Source organism: Belonocnema kinseyi, chromosome 4, assembly GCF_010883055.1.
Source record: "Belonocnema kinseyi isolate 2016_QV_RU_SX_M_011 chromosome 4, B_treatae_v1, whole genome shotgun sequence".
Classification (NCBI taxonomy): domain Eukaryota; kingdom Metazoa; phylum Arthropoda; class Insecta; order Hymenoptera; family Cynipidae; genus Belonocnema; species Belonocnema kinseyi.
This window is the reverse complement of record NC_046660.1, coordinates 51,345,020-51,368,536: the sequence shown is the minus strand read 5'-3', so window position 1 is coordinate 51,368,536 and position 23,517 is coordinate 51,345,020. Positions and strand designations below refer to the sequence as shown.

Genomic DNA, 23,517 nt, shown 5'->3' with positions numbered 1-23,517 from the left:
TCTCCTACCTTTACCCTGCTTTTTGTCTTTCTAAAAATTTCTGATACTCTTTCTTAAACCCTCTCGTATTCCCTTTTCCACTATAACTTTTTCTGTCTCACCTCTTTCCAATGAGTCAAACAACGAACATTGCTAACATTGACCTTTTCTCTTGTTTAATTATTTTTTTTTACAAATAATTCAGAACATATATTATGCTGTTCATCATCCTCATTTATTTACTCTATCCTTTTTCCTCAACATTCTTTACCCCCGAAATTAGCATCACTTCCCTATAATCCTTATCCCCTTTGCCTGTCTTCACTATGGGTACCACTACATCGCCTTTCCATAACTTGGACCACCCCTCTCCAGTTTCCGTCACTCTGACTTTTACCTTACTCTCCCATCTCCAACATATTCATGCCCATTCCCTCAGTTCTTTGCCTCCATATTTCCACACTTTTTTTGGCTTCTCATCTATACCAGGTGTCTTTCCATCTTTCATTATTCCTAACACCAGGACTGTTTCTTCCCATGTTATGTACACTTCCTCAAGATATTGAGAAGGTTGAATGAAAACCATATTTTATGAAGTTGCTAGGATGAGTAGAGAGGAAAACCCATCCTAGCAACTTCATAAAATATGTTTTTCATTCATCCATCTCAATATCTGGCATTACTATTTTTCTGTTTTTTCCCTCTCTATTTACTACCTTTTTTAAACCTCTTCATCCATCCAAGCCTTCTCCACCTCTTCTCCACGCCCTTTTACTTCCCCCTCTTTTTTATCACACAACAGAGTATACTCTTCATTTTTACATTCTCATTCATAAGAGTGCAATGTAATCATCCAAATTTTCGATCTCTGGTTTTTAACGGATCTTCACGGTACGGCACTTACAGAATCCGAAAATCATAACATTTCATCGGTTTCTGTCTGTATGTCTGCATTTATGGTTACCTGAATGTTGTAGCTACGCTAACTTTTAAAGGATTTGTCCAATCAAGTCAGCCTTTGATATACGTCTTAAGCTTCCCAAAACGAAGGCCAAGTTCGTTAAGCAGATATTTCCAACTAAAATTAAAAAATTTAGAGCATTTTCAACATTTAAAAAAAAATTTATTTTAAATTTGAAATTTTTTGTTGAAGTTTCTTATAAATAGGTAGAATACTTGCAAATTATCTAATTAAAATTTTCTATTTCGATGAAAATTAGAAAAGTTATGTACTTTTGAAAGTTTTAAATATGTTCCGAAAAATAAAAAATAAATATTTTTCTAAAAGATTAGAGAATTTGATTTACATTCATCACTAGATATCTAATACATTCAGAAACTATGTCAGTTAAATTTTTCGATTAGAAAAAAATTCAAAAAGTTTGAGCTTTTTCAAAATTTGAATATAAATTTTTTATGAGTTTTAGAAATTTTTGTCAAATTTTCTGATACACGTCAAAAAGAATTGCAAACTATCCTAATGACATTTTTAAATTCGATAAAACTTCAAAAAGTTATATGCTTTTCAACATTTTGAAAATTTCTAAAAAAAGGAAAAACCAATTTTTTAATACGTTAGGAAATATCAATCCAAATTTCTACTAGATGTAAAATAAATGTTGTTCGAAACAATTATCATGAAATTTTTTAATTAGACAAAATTTCCAAAAAGTTGAATCATTTTCAAAAATATGCAATTTTGATTTTGTAAGAGATCCATAAGTTTAAAACGTTATTTTTAGTAGATTTTAAAAAGATTTATAAATTATCTTGATGAAGTTCTTGAAGTGTACACGAATTGTCGAGCGCGAAGGGTGAGTTTCGTAATAAGAATGTAATCGTCAAAGCCGTACGTGCTTTGAGAACCCTCCTTAAAATCAAATCGAAAAAAATTTAGTTACAATTTATGTATGTAATTCTGCTGTAATTCGACTGTAATTTTGCAATTTATGGCTGTAATTCCTCCTCTTCATTTTTTAATTCCTTTCTGAATTCCTTCATCAGTTTTTTGTTGAAATATCAACTATTACACTTTTCAATGGCAATTAAGCATTTTAATTGAAAACAATTTTTTTTGTTTGTTTAAAATTGAACTATTTGGTTGTGAATTTGGGCTTCTTTATAAAAAATTAGAATTATTGTGTAAGAAATCATCTCTTTAGTTCGAAAATTCAACTATTTGGTTAAAAATTCATCTATTTTGTTGAAAATTTGTCTTTTCTGGTAGAAAATGAATCTATTATTATTTTTGAAAATGAAATATTTTTACTTGAATTGTTGTAAATTTGAAATTGCATTTACTATAGTACCTATATCAATTTTATTTAAAAGAATTTATTCTCCTACTTTCGTTCAAAATTGCCTTATTTATAAAGTCATCCTTTTTAGTTAAAAATTCAACTTTTTGGATTGCAAATTAAAATTCGCTGTTAAAACGTCATATTTTTGGATATGAAATTACCTAATTTTGTAGAAAATAAACTTTTTTGCTAAAATCTCTTATTTTCCAGTTGAGAATTCGACCGTTTTCTCAAAATTTTGTGTCTGTCTGGCTGTCTGTCTGCGAGCACAATAACTTTAACAAAAATTAATCTGTTAGGTTGGTCTTTGGTACACTCTTTTAGTGTCTCAAACTAAAGGCCAAGTTCGTTAGCCAGCCATTCTGGATACAAATTTAAAAAGTGAGCGCATTTTGAATATTTTTGAGACCATTTTTTCAATATTCAAAAATTCTCTGTACGGATGTTCATCATAATCAGAAAGACGAACAATTTATCCCCATGACTTTTTTTTAAAGAAACCAAAAATTTACGGCATTTTTTTAATTACCAGCATTTACAAAATTCCAAAAAAACACACGAAAATAAAAATTGCAACCAAATAACGCACGATATGAAAAAAGTCCAGAGGGGAAAAATGTTTCTTTTTGAATGACCTACAAGATTATCCTAACAAGTTTTTCGATTTTCTTGAAAAATCTAAAATTAAAATTTTGACAGCACAAAAAATAATGGAAAAAGAAAAATTACATTTTTTCATTAAACATTTTCACAGTATATTAAAGATTCTCAAATTTTTTCAATTTTTTTTAATACGCTTTTTTTAAACTTCTCTAGGCGCGCTCAAACAACAATTTTTATTTTTAAAATTCGACTATTTTGCTTGTATGTTAAAGTATTTGGTTGTAAATCCAACTATTGAATCGAAATTTTTTTGTTATTCAGACTGCCACTATTTGATTTGAAATTCATCTTTCTTAATTAAAAATTCATCTTTTCGGATTCAAAAGTTTACTGTTTTCTAAACCATTGAATATGGTATCTGCATTAATTTTATTTAAAAAATTGTATTTCCCTATTATTCCCCAATTATACTGCTATTTTCGTGAAAAATTACGCTATTTTCCTTCTTTTAAGAAAATTTTAGGCTGTGAAGTATATATTTAATTCAATTTAATTTCAGACCAAATGTTTTCATTTTTGTTTCAGGGATTTTAAAAGTACGTTACATATCTTACAACATATCCAGAACGACATAATCCAATCATCATTCGGACCGAAGAAGACTGAAAATATTTGGTGGTAAGGATAATTATATTTATTCATTGATTGATATATTGTTTACAGACTCTGAAAACCGGGCCATATATCCCCTATTGTACCCTATTTTGAGATGTCTACAAAGTACCCTATTTAGATAATTAAGTCCCTATTTGACCATATTTATAGTCATCCCAAATGTTTGTTTCATTTTTGTAATAAATATCTTCATAATTCTTCTTCACTGTACCCTAGTATCCGTAGGATCTTTTAGGATCTTTTAGGACACATAATTTTCTCTTAAGCTTAACAAAAATCAATCTGGACAATTTCTAATTAAAAGCTTTTAGACTTGAGTCATTTTGATTTACGAATTTGAACAATTTTAATCATTTTAAATTCTACTATTTCAAGAGAAAGTTTAATTGCTTAAATAATTTCAAATTTAAACTTCAAGATACGATTTCAAATTTAAATTGTTCAAAATAGTTACACTTAAAATTATGTCTCAATGTTAAAATTTAATAATTTGGAGTTAAAAGCGTTTAAAATTTAAGCATTTTGAGTTGGAAACGTTAATAATTAAGTGATTTTTTTAAAATGTAATAATTTTCAAATTGGGACTGACAACTAAATTTCCTAATAAAAAGAACACCGAATTATTGATCACTATTTTTAAAAAAACATTTTAACCCCCCCCCCCTCCTTTTACAACGAATGGAGAATTTTGTTCGCTGTTTAGGGCCTTTCTGTGAGAGAAAAATCCGCAAGCCCTAAAGAAACAAGATTAGAAAGGCAGCAGATTTTCCAAAAAATCATTTTGGATAATCTTTTGATTACTTTAAAAGATTTTACTGATAGGCTACGTCACAAAAAGTTAAAATGCCATTTGAGAATTATATCTTTTGAATTATTTAATAAAAATCTGTTGAATGTCTAATAAGTTTTGACTGGCAGAAATACAGTAGAAAAAAATAAAGAAAAGCTGGAAGAATTAAAAATATAAATCAGGGTGTCTACCCTACCTGGAAAACATGGGAAACCTGGGATTGTCAGGCTTTTTTTACATGTCAGGAAAAAAGTGGAAATGGCAGGAAGTTTTTTAATTCAGGGAATTTTTTCAAAAGCGTGCTTAAATTTAAATAAATGCAATTTATAATTGAATAAAAATGATTCTTCATTTATAGAAGTAGCTTTATTTTACTGTATTTAACTATTTTGTTGAAAATGCGTTTTTTATAAGTATGAAATTAATTTTATTAACTGAAAGTTAAACTATGCGATTTGAATATTCTATCATTTTAGTTTAAAATGCATCTCTTTGGTTGAACATTAATTTTTTTAAATTAAAAATTTAACTATTCAGCTTTTAAATGAAAAACTATCTGTTTTAGTTTAAAATTCGTCTTTTTGGTCAAAATTAATCTTCCTTCTTAAGAATTGATCTTCTTGTTTTCAAATTGATTGATTCCAGGTAAATATTCATCATTTCAGTTCAAGATTCATCACTCTGTTTGAAAATGTAACTTTTTCTTTGAATTTTTTTTTTTTAATTAGGTTTTTTTAATTGAAAATGTGACTATTCTAATTTAATATTTCATCGTTTTAGTTGAAAGCTCGTCTTCTTGGTAGACATAATCTTTTTGGTTGAAAATTCATCTTTTTAATTGAAAATTCAAGTATTCCAGGTAAATATTTGTCATGTTAGTTAAAAATTTATATTTTTGGTTCAAAATTAGTTTTTCAACCGGAAATTTAGATATTTTATTTTTGGTTATGAGTAGAACTTTTTTGTTAGAAATTCCTCTATTTGCTTGAAAAATTGACTTGTTCAGTTAAACATTCAACTGTTTCCTTGAAAAATAATGTATTATGTTGAAAACCCGTCTTTTTTGGTAGAAAAATAATCTTCTTGTTGGAAAACTCATGTTTTTGGGTGAAAATTCATCTTTTTGGTTGAAAATCCGTTTTTTTCCTAATTGCATTTTTTTGTAGAAAATTAATGTTATTAGCTGAAAAAATATTTAAAAATTCATATATTTATTTACGAATTCATGTATGTTGTTTCAAAAAAATATTTTCTGGCGGAAATTCTTCTTGTCCATTGAAAATTATTCAACTTTTTTGTTGGAAATTTAATTATTTTAGTTGAAGATTCCTCATTTTAGTTATAAATTCATATTTTTTATTTGAAATTCAAGTATTCCAGCCAAATATTCCATTGTTTTCGTTAAAAATTCATTTCTTTGGTTTGAAAATAATGTTTTCATCTAAAAATTTAAATATTTAATGTTTGGTTAAAAAAATATATACTTAGTTGAAAATTTGAAATTTTGGTAGAAATTAATCTTCTTGGTTAATAATTCATCTTTGAAATTAAAAATTCAACTATTCCAGTTAGAGATTCATCCTTTTAGTTGAAAATTCATCTTTTTGGCTTCAAATTAATAATTTTGATAGAAGATTCGTCGGTTTAGTTGAAAATATACCACTTTGGTTGAATTTTTTTTTGTAGAAAAATTATTTTTTACTGAAAAATTAATTCTGTTTTTGTTGTTTAGAACTGATATTGCAGCAGAAAACTAATCTCTCATACTATATACATAGTCCCCATATTAATTTTACCAAAATATGCATTGGATTATAAGAATAACATTTTTTTTTTTAATTTGTTTGAATTATCATTCAAATTTATGGGCTTAAGACACCTTAGAAGCTCTCTTTAGAGAGATTGTATTTAATTATTTAATTAATCGATTGTGCAAATATATATAGAAATATCTTGTAATATAATTTCTCAAAGCTTTCTAAAAGTAAACATATTAATTGAATGCCCAAAAACTAAAGAAGAAAAAAAACTATTTGGGATTAACTCGCGAAAATTTATTCATATTCCGACTCAATTGTTTTTAAAAATGCAATAAAAATTCCAGGATTTCAGCAGACACCTTATCAATTCAAAAACTATTGTATTTGAAATGGATCTATGTAATTTTAATTCTTTTAGCTTTTCGTGATTTTTCTCTCTATTGTATTTTAATCAGTAGAAAATCTTAAGATTCCTAAAAGAATTTCCAAAGATATCTAAAATATTAGAAAAAATTACTGCCTATATCTAAAAAAAATATCTTTCTTTAATAACTTCTTTAACTTATCCTATGTTTTATTTTTAAAAATACCCTGATGAGCGTGAGAGAACTATTCTTTATACCTTATTTTTGATCCGTAGAGACTGCGAGGCCTGAATTTAGCCAGTTGCTTATCGCGTAATCTAGATTACATTCACCTATTTTATTTGAACAAAATGTATTGAATACGGGTTTTTGAATGGGTGATTGAAAAGTTCCATGAAAATAGTAGATTGTTATCGTAATATTCACAAACATGGAGTAATCAAGGAATTGATGCACAGAGCTGGTCATCTATTTAGGAACTGTAGAACAATAGAGCACTACCCGATTAAACCTTCAATAGAGCTCAACGATTTACAAAGTATTTTTAAACTCCACCTTTCGAAATTGAAAGGATTTGCTTTTTTATCTTTTTTTTTATTGAAAACTGTTGTTGAAGAAATAGTATAAAAGCGATGCATTTTAATTAAGATCGTCAATTAGAAAGAAAATTTAATAGGGTATCTATCTAGCCAGGAAATCGGGAATGCCGGGAAATGACTGGCCATTTTTTTCTCTAAGAAAAAACCGGGAATTTGATTGAGCTACCAAGACTCTTCTCTCGAATATACTAATATGCAAATTAAGGGTATTCAAGGCGGATAGTTAAGTTCAGAACTACTTAATTTTTAACTTGATTTATAAAATTGAAAAATAAAGGCTCATTGATAGAAATTGTTCCAAAGGAATTGAATAAAATTGAAGTCAACTCGAAAAAGATAAGTTGATTTATGAAAATTTAAAAAGATTTATTTTATATTTTGAGAATACAATTCAAGAATATTATTTTCATTTCAAGGATATATCACCTTAATTCAAAAAGATTCAGCTTGATTCAAAAGAATTCAATTAAGTGGATGCATATTATTCTCAATTTAGGAGAATTTAACTCAATTCAAGAAGATTTTGATGTTTAATAAAGTAATTATTTAATTAAAATAATTAAAATAATATAACTTAATTAAAATAAATTAAGTTAAATAAAATTGAACTCAGTTAAAAAATATTAAATGAAGTTCAAAGGAATTTAAGAAATATCCGTTAAACCTAAAAAGGTCACAAGTGGATTTTCACAGTAGATTCATTTCATATCATGATAATTCAATTCGGGAATATTATGTTAAATTTAAGAAAAGATCGATTAAATTCAAGAAGATAAGGTTTGATTCAAGAGAATTGAATTCAATTGAAATTTTTTTTTTTAATTTAAGAAAAGTTAACTTCATTCAAGAATACTTTTCTATATTTAGGAAGATTCAAATAAATCCAAGAGAAACTTAATTCAAGCAGATTAAATTAAATTCACAGGAGTTCAAGAAAAGTTAAGTGAATTCTAAAAATATTACAACTGCATTCACGAAAATTAAAGAAGATTCATTTGAGTTTATCTTAATTCAATTCAATAAGTTAAAAACAGATAAACTTTATTTAAAAGAATTCAAATTGATTCAAGAAAATTTAGTTTAATTGAAGAATTTTCTTCTCAATTTAAGCTATTTTTAATCGATTCAGGAAGACTTAGCTGTATTGAAGAATATTTAAATTAATTCAAGAAATTTCATGTCAGTTCAAGAAGATTAAATTAAATTCAAAGGAATGTAAGAAAATTGAATTCAATTATAAAAAGATTACAAGTGCATTCTCGAAAACTGAAGAAGATCGATTTGAATTTATGAGAATTCAATTCAAGAATATTGCGTTCAATTTAAAAAAAAATCAAGTTATATCAAGAAGATTTAGTTCGATTCAAAACAATTTTTATTATGTACTAAATTCAATAAGTTTAAATTAAATTTTAAAAAGTTCAAGAAAATGCAAGTCAATTCTAAAAAGATTACAAGCAGATTTTCTAAAATTATAGGTGATTCATTCCTTACTCTAAGAATTTAATTCAAGAATATCATGTTAAAATTAAGAAAAGATTGACTTGATTCAAGAAGAATCAGTTTGATTCAGGACAATTTAATTCAATTGCAGAATTTTTTTCATAATTTAAGGCATTGTAGTTCGATTCAAGAAGATTTAGCTGTATTAAAGAAGGTTTTAATTTATTCAAGAGAATTCAACTCAATTCAAATCAATTCTAAAAAGAGTACAAGTAATTTTAAAAAAATAAAGAAGATTCATTTGAATTTATGAGAATTATATCTAATAATATTATGTTTACATTAAAGAAAGATCTATTTTCAGTAGACGAATGGGTTTTTCAATTAAAGAAAATTTAACTCAATTCAATAAGATTAAGGTGAATTAAATTAAATTTAATAAATATTAAAAATAAGTCAAAAGAATTCAACTATATTGAGTAAGATACAGTTACATTCAAAGGATTTCAAGAAAATTCAAGTTAATTCTAAAAAGATTACATGTATAGATTTACGAAAATTAAAGACGATTAGGTTCGTATTATAAGAATTTACTTCCAGAATATTATAATCAGTTTAAGAAAAGATTGATTTAATTCAAGAAGAATCAGCTGCATTATATAAGATTTAAATTAATTTATATGAATTCAACTTAATTCAATAATAATATGCTAAATTCAGAGAAATCCTAAAAGTTTAAGTCAATTCTAAAAAGATTAGAAACTTATTTACGACAATAAAAGTAAGTTTATTTTATGTTATGGGAATTTGATTCAAGAATTTTATATTTCATCCTAGAAATGATCTATTTAATTCGAAAAGATACACTTTTATTCAAGAGAATTTAAATCAATTAAAGAATTTTTTTCTTATTTAAGAGAATTTAACTCAATTGAAGAAGATTAATTCAAATTCAAAGGAATTCAAGAAAATTTTATTCCCTTCTGAAAATATTACAATTGGATTCACAAAAATTAAAGAAGATTCATTTAAATTCAATGGAATTCAAGAAAATTCAATTCCATTCTAAAAATATTGGAAGTAAATTCACTAAAATTAAAGAAGATTCATTTCATATAATGAGAATTAAATTCAAGAATATTATGTTCAATTAAAAAAAAAAGATAGATTTAATTCAAAAAGATTCCGTTTGATTCAAGAGCATTTAATTCAATTGAAGAATATTCTTCTCAATCTAAGAGAATTTAAAAAATATTTAGCTGCCCTAAATAATATTTAAATTAACTCATGAGAATTCAACTAAACTCACTCAAATGAAGCTAAATTCAAAGAAATTGAACTCAATTCTTGAAAAAGATTACAAGTAAATTCACGAAAATTACAAGAAGCTCATTTTATGTTATGGATATTCAATTCAAGAATATTATATTTAATTTAAGAAAAGGTCGATTTCATTTAAGGAAATTTAGTTTCATTTAAAAGAATTAAATTCAGTTGACGAATTTTCTTCTGAAGTTAAGAAAATTTAACTCAATTCAAGAAGATTTGATTTGATTTAAGAGCATTTAAGTCAATTGAAGAATGATTTTCTCAATTTAAGAGAATTCTACTTAATTTGGGAAGATTTATCTGTATTAAAAAAATTTTAATTAATAAATTGAATTTAAATTTAAATTAATGAAAAACAATTCCGCTAGTTCAAAAAAGCAAGTTTAATTTAAAAGAATTAAAGAAAATTCGAGTTTTCTTTAATTTATAAGAATTCAATGTAAATAACATTAATAACGAAATATAACTGGTTTTCTGCTTAACCGGAAATTCTGGAAAACCGGGAACAGATTATAAATTTTTTTCACTATAGGAAAAGACTAGGAAATGACCTTGAAATTGATTCAGTGATGGGGATTTTTCACTCAAATATGTAAACTAAGGATGTTCTAGATATATAATCATGTTCACAATTACTTAATTTTTGACTTAATTTTTAAAATTTACAAATAAAGGCCCATTGAGTATTGCAACAAATTTTAGAATAGAAATCCTAGCGTTAATATTAAAAAATATTTAAAGGCATAATTGTTTATTTAAGCTCATTTTATTTTTTGAAAGGTTCGTTACAACTCTGTTCGTCACGTTTTTTAGAAATTATTTTATTTAGAAATAATATGTACAGTTATTTTGAGTTATTCGCTTTTAAATTAAATAATTTTCTAAGTAATATTTAATAACAACGTGTAATAATTTTTGTACTTTAGAACATGAAGTTTCGGTAGATAATTATAATTTGACTTGAAACAGAAGATTTTTTATATGAAATGGGAATTTTTTTAAAGCATATTCATTCTGATTTTTACAAGAACAGTTCCTGTTCCAATTAAGAATTTTTCACAATTCAAAACTTCCCTCCTCCAAATTTAAAAAAATGGCAGTTTCTATATTTCTGAATAATAATAGACAATTTTATAAGTTAATTTAATTGTGACTTAGTACAGGGAATTTCCTAAAATAATTATAATAATTCTATGTTTGGACGATGAAATAAATAAAATAACATATTTTTAAAGATCTCGTAAAGAGTCAACATTTTGGCTTCGAACAGATAATTTTCGACATGAAATGGAAATTTTGGAAAATCAGTTTATTTCTGATTTATAAAAAGTACATTTACAAAAACATTTTTCTCTTAAGTTAGAATTAGTCAGATTTTCAAAATTTCCTTCTTTAAAATCAAAATTTGTTTAAATTACTAAACTTTTGTTTAAAAAATAAATATTTGCTAGAATTTGAAACGCCGCTCTTCTAAATTCAAAAAGAGGGGGTTAATATATTTCTGAATTAAAATATAAAATGTAAATAAATATAATTGTGATTTGGAAAGGGGATTTTCCGTAAAAAATTATAATTTAGACTTTAGAAGACGGAATTTTCGTAAAGAATTAATTAGTATTTTGTAAATAATTTTAATTATGATTAAGAAGAAAGGAATTCCGAAAAATCCCTATTTAAATTCAGAACTATAATTATTTTCCAAAATTCCCTTTTCCAGATAAAAATTTTTGAAATGCTTACAATTTTTAGAAATCTCTTGTAATCTTAAAAAATTGCTTAAAATCATACAAATCTTTTAAACACTTTTAAATAAACCGCAAAAAGGTAAGAATTGACGGGAAATTGAAAATTATCCATCGGCTAGACAGCCTGTTTAAGTCAATCTTGGGTTCTAAATTCTTTTCAAGCTTTGAGTTTAAAAATTAATTTTAATTTTTTTTATCTAGGATTTTTAATTTAGTCGTCTTGATCAGTTCTAACATAAACGCCGTTGTCCGGCAAAGAAAAGTCCTGGGCTCGAATTCCAGCGGAGCTGAAAAGCGGCCATTTTTCACATAACATTTTATTCAATTTTTTTAAATTGCCATCTTATCTTACTGACGTGAAAATATTTTTAAGATTTGACAAGCCAATTGAGTTATTACGATAGATTTCTGGTTTGCTGATGATAATAAGGAATGTTCTGATAGTACTGATCAAGAATACTAAAGTAAGAATATCAAATAAAAAGTTTGATCATTTTCTATGTTAAGAAAGAAAGCGTAAAGGTTTCTGTGAAAAAAGGTTGGCTGGGCCCCTCTGTAGCTCAGTTATTAAAGCCGTCCGGCAAGCAATAGGTCCTGGGTTCGAATCCTGGCGGAGCTTAAAAGGCTGAAATTTTTTCAGAGCAAATTCGATTTAATTTGACCTGTACTGTGAAGGAAGTTTAGCACCATTTTAGTTATTATCCGTCTAGTGGGTTGTAGACAGAAATCCTCATTTTTGTACTGACTGAAATTTCAGAAAATGCATATAGTAGCTGTATGGGTCACTATTGTATTGGCACATTCGAGCAGAGTGCTCGTAGTTGGAGACCAAACGCAGTATATTAGTCCTTTGTCTGCACAAAGGACAGCGTTCAGCGAAATTGGTTTCAACGACAAGCGATCGAATATGGCAGAACCTTCGTGTGAAGAGTTGCGAGCTATGTGGAGATACAGTAAACGACAAAGCAGAGCTGCAGAAACTACCAATGAACTACCAATGTATCGCGACCCATTTTCCTACAATGTATGGGAAACCTACCCAAGTCGTTCACAGTCATCGCTCGGTTATCGAGGTAATATTACAATTTCTCATCAAATTACAAATCGTAATTTCAAAGTGCATTTCCTGAAGCACTTTTCATTTTCTTTTGATTCATACTTTCCGACAATTTTGAGAAAAACGGTTTTAAGAACATCCAAACACTTTACATGGAACGCTATACGAAAATATTTCACGTACCGGTTAGATCAGGCAGTAACGCTCGAGTTTGTAACAAACAAGTCCGGGTTCGATTCCTGCTGCCGGCATAATATTAGAAAATGTCTTTTGTTTATATATCATTTTTGTATTATTTTATTTTACTTTTTCTTTATATTTGGTTATTTAATTTATTTTTATTATATTATTTTTATATATTTAATTGTTATTTCATATGAAAATAAGAATAACCAAAGTATACATTTTCAAATGAATGACGAAAAATGATATTTTTGTATAAATAAATCTTTACTTGGAGTAAAAGCGGTAAAAGTTGAAAAACTTAATTTTTTCATATGGAAAAGTGGTTAAAAATGAATATGTTGGCTTCATTTAATTAAATTGACAAGTACATTGCAAAAAAATTGGTAAAAAATGCTGGTATCAGGAATCGATCCCGGACTCTGCTGTTGAATACTCAGAGCGCTACTGCCTTATCTGACCTAGTTTTAAAAGACCATTACATGTAACGTGCGTGTATTTTTTAAAGTCTTTTTTCAGATAATTATCTATAACAAAAAGATCAGATTTATTCGAATCAGTTTAAATGAAATTAATTTAAAAACTTTCAGCTGTTGAAGACTTAAGTTAATTCAAAATAATTCAAATCTATTCAAGAACATGAAGTTGAATTCTAGGGATTTCAAGAAGCTTTTGAAGATTTCCAAAAAAAATTACAATTTTTTCAGAATTATGCAAGGTTTCAAAAAAACAAACAACTTTTCTTACAATTCTTGGGAAAATGAAAAATGAAGTTTTATTTTGAAAAATGAATTTTTAAAGATAATTCCATATTTTTCAAAAGATTTCTAAAAAGTCGAAAACAATCTAGAAGATTTTAAGGAATTCTTTATTTTGAAAGATTTATTAAAACCTTAGGAATAATTCGAGCAATTGTTTGGTTGAAAATTAATCGGTTTTGGTAGAGGATTCAACTATTTCGTTGAAAAATTATCTTTTCTAGATGAATTCAACCGTAATTTGAGAAAAATAATTTGTTGAAGAATATTAATCTCTATTTGAAAATGTAACTATTTTGTTGAAAATTGATTTCTTTTTACAAATGGATTTTTTTAAATGAAAATTTGACTACTTCATTATTTCTTTTTAAATAAGAAGATTCAATTACTTGGTAGAAAAATGCAATTGCTTAGTTGAAAAAGATGGTTTTTTTATTTTTCGGTAATTTATATCTTTAAACTGAAAATTCAACTGTTTGGTTATAAATTCAATTATTTTATTGAAAATTAAACTATTTAACTGAAAATTTGTATTTTTTCTAATAAAAGTCATTGATTTGGTTTAAAATTATTTTTTTTTGTTAAAAATTACTATTTTCAGTTAAAAAAATTGAACTATTTAGTAAACAATTCGTCTCTTTTGGTAAAAATTGATTTTTGTTGGTTAGAGGTGCAAATGGTTGGAAAATAATATTTTTTTGGTTGAGGATTTAGTTATTATGTTAAAATTTGTGTTTTCATAAATAATTATAACATAAAAAGATTTTTTTTAACTTTTAACAACATGAGAATTTTTGAAGAAAGTTTTCAAGAAAAAACATCTTTTCTTACGATTCCGGGAAAAACTATAAATGATTCTTTTCCTTTTTTTAAGAGTTTTCAAAACTTAAGGAATAATTCGAATTAGTTTCAAAGATGTTTGAAAATTCTTCTTCCGTAGGAATGTCACCTTTTTGCTCAAAGTGCAATTGTTAAAAATTAGAACATTTAATTACTCGGTTCAGAATGATTTTTTTTTTGGTAATTCATATTTTATGTTTTGAAAATTAATTTAATTTTCTGCTGCAAATTATTATTATTTTATATGAAAATTTGACTTTTCCATCTTTGATTGGAAATTTAAAAATGCAATTCCTAATCTGAAAATTATTATTATTTATTTTTAATTCATATTTTCTTACTAAAAATACAATTGTTTCGCTAAAAATTCAACATTATTACTAAAGATGAAACTATTTAATTTCAAATTCCTTTTTTTTATCTTTAAAATTTTTTGGGATAAATGATTGAACTATTTTGTAGAAAAATTGTCTCCTTTGGGAAAAATTTAATCCTTTTGGTTAAAGTTGCAACTGTTAAAAAAATCATTTTTTATTGGTTGAGGATTTAAATATTGTGACAAAATTGGTATTTTTTAAACAAATTGAACAATATAAAAAGATTTTTTATATTTTTAAGCAAAATGAGGATTTTTAAGGTTTTAAAGCAAAATTTATAGGCTTTTTACGAATGTTGAAAGGTTTCAAGAAAAAAAAAACTTTTATCGCTATTCCGGGAAAAATTATAAATGAATTTTTATTTTGGAAAATCAATTTTTAAAGAAAACTTCTGGAATTTTAAAAACATTTCTAAACATTTTAAAAAAACCTAGAAGACTCCCATGATAATTTTTTTGTTTCGAAAGTTTTCCCAGAATTTTACAAATAATTCTATTTAGTTTTAAAGATATTTAAATTTTTTCTATTGGTAGAAACATCGCCTTTTGTTTAAAAATGCAATTTTTTGATTGAAAATGTATCTGCTTTGGTTAAGCGTTTAACTATTTCACTAAAAAATTGTCTTTTCTATTTGAATGTCAATGTAATTTGTTAAAAATAATTTTATTGTGTAGAACACTCATCTCTTTATTTAAAAATTTTACTATTTTGTTGAACAAAATTATTTTTTTGTTTGCAGATTATTTTTTATCTGGAAATTTAACGACTGCATTTTTAATTGGTTTAAAATTACTTTTTTCTGAAAATTACAATTCTCGGTGTAAAAAATTGAATTTTTATGTAAACGCTTCTTTTTTTTTGGCAAAATTTCAATCTTTTATTGTTGAAGATTCAACTATGATGTTAAAATTTCTGTTTTTTCAAAAATAATTGGAAGTATAGAATGATTCTTCAATTTTGAAACAAAATAAGATTTTTGGAACATTTTGAAGCAAAATCCAGAAGTCTTTTAAGAATTTTTAAAGGTTGCAAGAAAGAAAAAAAATCTTCTTACGATTCTGGGGAAAATTTAAAATTAATTTTTTAAAAATCAACACTTCTCAAAAGGTTTATAAAAATGTCGTAAAAAATCTAGAAGATTTTGAAGATTTGTTTTATTTTGAAAGATTTCTCAAAGCTTTAGGAAGAATTCGAGTTAGCTTAAAAGATATTTGAACATTTTTCTCTTGATAGAAATATCACTTTTTTATTGCAATTATTTTGTTTTCATTGGTGATTCAAGTATTTCGTTGAAAATTAATATTTTCTAGCTGAATTCACCTGTAATTTGTTTATAAAATTCTGTTTGATTAAACATTCATCTTTTCATTCAATAATTTTACTATTTCTTCGACAAATTTTTGTTCGTTTGCAAATTAATTTTTTTATCTGAAGATTAAACGATTTCATTTTTAATTGGTTCAAAATGGCTTTTTTTCCTCAAAATTACAATTCTCGGGTTAAAAAAATGAACTATTGTGCAAACAACTCGTCTCTTCTGGTAAAACTTCAATCTATTTTGGTTGAAGATTTAAGTATGATGTTAAAATTTCTGTTTTACAAATATAATTTGAAATATAAAAAGATTTTTTAATTTTGAAACAGAGTAAAGTTTTTGGAAGACTCTGAAACAAAATCCAGAAGTGTACCAGAAATTTTGAAAGGTTTTAAGAAAGAACAAAAATATTTTTTCGATTCTGGAGAAAATGAAAAATTAATTTGTATTGTTGAAAATTAATTGTTAAAAAATTTTACAAAAGATTTATAAAAATGTCGTAAAATATCTAGAAGATTTTGAAGATTTTTTTTGAAAGTTTTCTCAAAACTTGAGGAATAATTCGAGTTAGCTTAAAAGATGTTTAAAAATTCTTCTCTTGTGGGAAATTTCACCTTTTTGATTGCAATTATTCTGTTTTGATTGAGGATTTAACTATTTCATTGAAAATTAATCTTTTCCAGTTGAATTAACTTGTAATTTATTTTAAAAAATTTGTTTGGTTGAGCATTCATCTCTTGATTTAAAAATCTTACTATTTCGTTGAAAAGAATTTTTTTGCAAATTAATTTTTTTTCTGTAAATTCAAGTACTCCATTTTTTGTTAAATATGGATCGTATTTAATAGATTTTTTCCATCAGATAATTTACATTGTTCATGTTTATACAAAAAAAAAACGGTTGTATAACTTTTGATTTCCTACTTTCATCATCCATGTAAAATTTTAATTAAAATATTCTTAAAAAATGTATTTCTAGAAGATTTTACCGGACCGGCAAGAAGTAGATCTGGTGGTGTTCCAATTTATGGAAAAGTGGTCCATAAGGCCCCAGCAGGAAGTAGATTGAGAAATGGAAGTCCAGATAGATCGAGGGCTTTCGAGGAGGTTACAAGGATGTATGGAACAGTAAATCGTCATCCACCAGCTTCCCATCGACGACTCAACTTCAGAGTCGGTGGCGGAACTGCTCCATCGGCGTCTCAAGTGCCTCAGGCAGGAAGCTTTCAACACCTCAAGGAACTAATACTTACCGAACGAGCACGAGAACTACAGGTAAGCCGATAAAACCCCGATGAAAACCCGATAAAAGCAAAAAAAAGTTTCTTTTCTTACCACAAATTCTCTTGAAGGCAGAGCCTAAAATGTTTCTAATTTCGGAACACACAACTTCTGCATGTAGAATAGGGTGGTCCAACAATTTTTACATTCTCATTCATGAGAGTGTAATGTAATCGTCCAACTTTTCGATATCTGGTTTTTAATGGATTTTTACGTTTCGGCTAAAAAAAATAATTTTTTATTTGTTGAGGATTTAAATATTATGACAAAATTGGCATTTTTCAAACAAATTAAACAATATATAAAGATTATTTAATTTTTTTTAAACAAAATGAGGATTTTTAAGGTTTTAAAGCAAAATGTATAAGCGTTTTACATATTTTGAAAGATTTCAAGAAAAAAAACTTAACGATTCCGGGGGAAATTATAACTGAATTTTTATTATGGAAAATCAATTTTTAAAGAAAACTTCCAAAATTTCGAAAACATTTCTAAACATTAAAAAAAACCTAGAAGACTCCCATGATAATTTTTTTTATTTCGAAAGTTTTCCCAACATTTTAGAAATAATTCTATTTAGTTTAAACGATATTTAAATTTTTTTCTATTGGTAGAAACATCGCCTTTTGGTTAAAAAAGCAATTGTTTGGTTAAAAATGTATCTGCTTTGGTTAAGCGTTGAACTATTTCATTGAAAAATTGTCTTTTCTATTTGAATGTCAATCTAATTTGTTAAAAATATTTTTATTGTGTAGAACACTTATCTCTTTATTTAAAAATTTTACTATTTTATTGAACAAAATTATGTATGTATGTCCGTCTATATGTCTGTCTGCCTGTCTCTCTGCATGCATGTTTGTATGCATGCATGTATGTATGTATGTATGTATGTATGAATGTATATCTGTTTGTATGTCTGTCTGTATTTCTTTGTGTTGGATACCTGAATTTTGTAGCCACGCTAATTTTTGAAAGATTTGTCCAATATCAAGTCAGCCTTTGATACACTTCTTAAGGTTCCCAAAATGAAGGTTAAGTTCGTTGATCAGATATTTCCAACCAAAATAAAAAAATTAGAGCATCTTCAAAATAAAAATTTTTTTCCAAAATAAAAAATTGTTGTGAAAGTTTCTTATAGATGGGTAGAAGATTTGCAAATTATCCAAATAAAAATTTTAATTTTAATGAAAATTAAAAAAATTAGAAATATTTGAAAATTTTGAAAATGTTCAGAAAAATAGAAACAAATATTTTGCTATAATATTACGAAAAATTCAAAAAATTTGAGCTCTTTCAAAATTTAATTAAAATTTTTTATGAGTTTTAGAACTTGTTGTCAAATTTTCTGGTATACGTCAAAAAGACTTGCAAGTTATCCTAATGATATTTTTAAATTCGATTAAACTTCAAAAAGTTGTATGGTTTTTAACATTTTGACAATTTTCAAAAAAAGTAAAAAAAATTGTTCAATAGCTTAAGAAATATTAATCCAAATTTCTACTAGATATCAATATATGCTTTTCGAAACTATAATCATGAAATTTCTTAATTAGACAAAAGTTCCAAAAGTTGGATCATTTTCAAAAATATGCAATTTTAGTTTTTTAAGAGATCCATAAGTTTAAAGCGTTGTTTTTAATCGTGAATGTAATCATCAAAGGCGTAGGTGCTTTGAGAATCTTCTTTAAAAACAAATCGAAAAAAAATTCAGTTATAATTTTTGGCTATAATTCCTACGAAGTTTAGATCATAGTTTTCGATTTAATTTAAAGTATTTACGATATTTGAAAAAATGTAGTTAAAGTGTACACATTAAACGTACGAAAACGAACGCGAAGCGCGAGAGCGTACCCGAGCGCCCTAGGCGTACCCAAATTTGGCGCGAAGCGCCGCGCGGATTGTGATTGTGCCCGCACAGCAGGCATATATTTTGTATTAAAAGTTATTTGTTTTTAATTTACAAATCGCAATATTCCATTTTAGGTTCAGAATAACTACATTTGGTTAAAAATTCTACTATTTTGTCAAAAATTCATATTTTTAGTATAAAATTAACTGTTTGATTTAACTTTTGTCTTTTTATATAGAAAACTCGTCCTTTTCGAATTGAAGATTCATTAATGGGTATACAAAATAATTTTGTTAAGAAAAATTTATAAACAAAATTTGTAGGATCTTTAACTTTTTTCTAGGATAAATTGATTGTAATTTATAGCCCTTCAAACAAAAAATTATTCTTGAATAATTTCAATTTTTCCTCAAAATGAGACACATGTACACTAGGGTGGTCCTCAAATTGTTTTTCCGAATTTTTATGCAGACAGACTGGACATTTGTCCGAATCCACACAAAAATAAATCCATTTTTTTTTAAATATTTAGAGGTGCCGCAAACGCCATGAAGTTTAATACGCATTTCCCATGAAAAAAAAAACGTTTTTGTATATTTCATACTGAATCCTCAATATTATCTGAATCAAGTTGAAATTCAACATTCTTTTTAAAAATTAGACATAGAATACGAATGAGATGTCACTTTTCAAATATCAATCCCATAAGTCTGTTTTATAGGATTCACAAAGAACCCCATGAGTAAAAAAATGGGTTTAGCGAGATTTTGATGCTAATTATAATTTTGCTGCTACATAAAATACCATTCCATACTGATAATTGGATATTTACATACATTTTTAAACAATTTATTATTGTTTTTAGCAATTTTTTCATAGAATAGAGTTAGAAAGTCGCGATTTTTTCAAAAAATTTCCACTCCTTGTCCAATTTTCAATTAGAGGCATGTTCAATCATATTAACAATAGTGATTGTTTAAACAATTTATTATTATTGTTAATAATATTTTCTTAGAATAATGCTAGAAAATTGCAGTTTTAAACAAAATTTCACTATTTGTATAATTTTCATTTAAAATGAATTAAATAATTCATTATAGTCAAGGAAATGAACTATTTAAACAATTTATTATTATTACTATTATTATTTCATTTGACTAATGCTAGAAAGATTCGATTTTCCTGAAATTTCTGGATATTTGTCCAATTTTCAATTAGAGTGAAGTAATAGTTAATTCAAGTTAACAAAATTAACTGTTTAAACAATTAATTATAATTATTAACAATATTCTCTTTGCCTAATTGTAGAACGTTGCAGTTTTTTTAAAGTTTTTAACTGTTTATCTTTTTTGCATTAGGAATGACTTAGTAATTAATTATAGTTAGCAAAATTAATTTTTTAAACGAATTATCATTGTTTATGATTATCGTCATCCATATCAGTGCCTAATAGTTGCGTTTTTTTCTGAAAGTTTTACATTTATGTCCTTTTTTCACTTAGTTACGAAATAATTCATAGAAGTCAATAAAAAAATTCTTTAAACAATTTAATGTTGTTTATAAATATCTTCTCTTAAATATTTTCTAGAAAGTTGCGGATTTTTCTTAAATCTTAAACTTTAGCTTCGCCTTTTCAGTTATGAAAAAATAATACGGAAACCTCAATAAGAATTATATTTCAAATAGTATTGTTGTTTTAAGTGAATAAGTGTAACATAAATAATTTAAACAATAAAGCTATCTTACACAAGAGACAAAAACAAAGAATGGAATTATTAGGCTCTTAATATGGGGGGCTGATATTAAAATATTTGGAATGTCACATTTTTCTTTTACGCTCTGAAATAAAATTCTGTAATTTAAAACTTTACAATTATTCATTTAAAGACGTAAACCACTCCCAATTATTCTATTCTTAGTAAGAACTTTTTTTTAACGTTTATTAATTATTACCTACTAAGTGAAAAAAGAACAGAAATGTAAAACTTTTAGAAAAAAACGCAACTATTAGGCATTGATATAGACGAAGATAACCATAAACAACAATAATTTGTTTAAGCAATTCTTTTTTCTAAATATATTTAATTAGTAAGTCACTCCTAATAAAAAACAGTCAAACAGTTGAAAATTTCAGAAAAAACTGCAACATTCCACCATTAAGCAAAGAGAATATTATTAACAATGATGATAAATTGTTTTAAAAAATATTGTTCTTAACTTGAATTAATTATTACTTCACTCTAATTGAAAATTTAACAAAAAGACAGACTTTAAAAAAAGCATTTTTGTAGCATTATTCAAATCAAACATTAATAGAAATAATAATAATAATAATAAATTGTTTAAGCAATTCATTTTCCTCACTCTAATTAATTATTTAACTCATTTTGATTAAAAATTGGACAAAAGGTGAAATTTTTTTGAAAACTTCACTTTTCTAGCATTATTCTGGGAGAATATTCTTAACAATAATAATAAATTGTTTAAACAACCATTATTTTAAACATGGTTGAACTTTTACCTCCCTCAAATTAAAAATTGGATAAAAAGTGGCAAATTTTTGAAAAAATCGCGACTTTCTAACTGTGTTCTATAAGAAAAGTGTTTTAAAAATTGTGTAAACAATTTATGTAAGCATCTAATTATCAGTATGAAATGGTATATTATATACCAGAAACAATTTTCATTTTAAAACCCGCAAAAAAGATCATTATTAGCGTAAAAATCTCGCAAAATCCATTTTTTCATTTATGGGTTCGAACAAACTTCCGGCCGGCATTCATTTAAAAATTCAAGAACAAAAACTTTCCATTGAATTTTTGGACCAGGTTAATGTGAAACATTCCACGTACCTAAAAATAAAACCAAGAATCCAACGACCAAATTTGGACAATCGCCATAAAATTCTCATATTGCAATTAAAAAAATAATATTTTCTTTTACAACAGAATTTTCGGACAAAAATAAAAAAGTGGAAAGAAAAATGAGAAGGCAACTAACCAAATTCCCTTCCTTCTGTTTTTTTCTTTCTTTCGTCTTTTTTAATTTTCATTATTATCCAATTATAATAAAAGAACATATTTTTCAACGCTTTAGTACAAAATTTAATATTATTAATATTTAATAAATTTATATTATATTTTATATTTAATCATTTTCATTTTCGTTGAATTCTTGGTTTTATTTTCAGGATTTCTATACATTAAGTTGGTTATTGGATTTTAAATTTGATTTTAATCGAATTTAAATTTCCTAGATTTTAATTAAGGTTACTTGGAAATAATTCTCTCAAATAAAATTATTGTCGACAGGATAATAAGTTCGATTTAAAGTATTTCTATTTATAAGCTTTCAAGTAAAAATATTACATTTTCAAACACCTAGCTGAATTTTCAACCTCGAAAGATGAATTTTCTACCAAAAAGACGAATTTTGAACCAAATAGCTGAATTTTCCATTAAAAAGATATCAAAGTCGAACCAAAAATGAAATATTTCTGCTTTCAGTTAAAAATTAATTTCCTAACAAAAAGGCAACTCATTTTCAGGATAAAAAAATTGAATGTTCAAATAAACATAAAAAAGCAATTAAATTTCCAATCCAAAAATATTAAATTTCAACAATAAAATTAATTTTCAAGTAAAAAGTTTATATTTTAACTCAATACTCCAATTTCCAGCAGATTGTTAAATTTTTCAGTTAAAAAATACGAATTTTCTGCGAAAGAGTTGAATTATAAACCCGAAAACATGAATTTTCAACGAAAAGTATAACTTTAAACCTAATACTTGAATCTTCTACCAAATTGTTGAATTTTTAAGTCAAAACGAAGAATTTTCTACAAAAGAGTAAAAGTTCTAATCCGAAAATATGATTTTCCAAATAAAAGGGTAATTTTTAACCAAGTTGTTACGTTTTTAACTCAAAAATATAACATTTTTAAAAACCATTTGCTTTTTCAACCCAGAAATATAAATTTTTAACAAAAAATGACAATTTTAAACAAAATACTTAAATTTTCTACCAAATTCTTAAATTTTTAAGACGAAAATACATTTTTTTCTACTGAACAGTGGAATATACAGTCCAAAAATATGAATTTCCAACAAAAAATATCATTTACAACCAAATATTTAAATTTTGCATCAAATTTTTGAATTTTCAAGCCGAAAAGACGATTTTCTGTAAAACAGTTGAGTTTTCAGCAAAAAATATTAATTTTCAACAAAAAAAGTTTATTTTCAAACAGGTATTGTAGTTTTCAACCTAA

At 25.6% G+C, this 23,517-nt stretch overlaps 1 protein-coding gene across 1 annotated transcript in view; it reads left to right on the top strand.

The window, feature by feature from the left end:
* Positions 1-23,517, top strand: part of LOC117171837 — a 126,189-nt gene that overhangs the window by 86,412 nt on the left and 16,260 nt on the right. The window contains exons 3-5 of the mRNA XM_033359470.1: positions 3,468-3,560; positions 12,346-12,661; positions 17,097-17,392. Of these exons, the coding sequence (XP_033215361.1) occupies positions 12,349-12,661; positions 17,097-17,392 (609 nt within the window). The 5' untranslated portion in view covers positions 3,468-3,560; positions 12,346-12,348. The remainder of the gene's footprint in view (positions 1-3,467; positions 3,561-12,345; positions 12,662-17,096; positions 17,393-23,517) is intronic.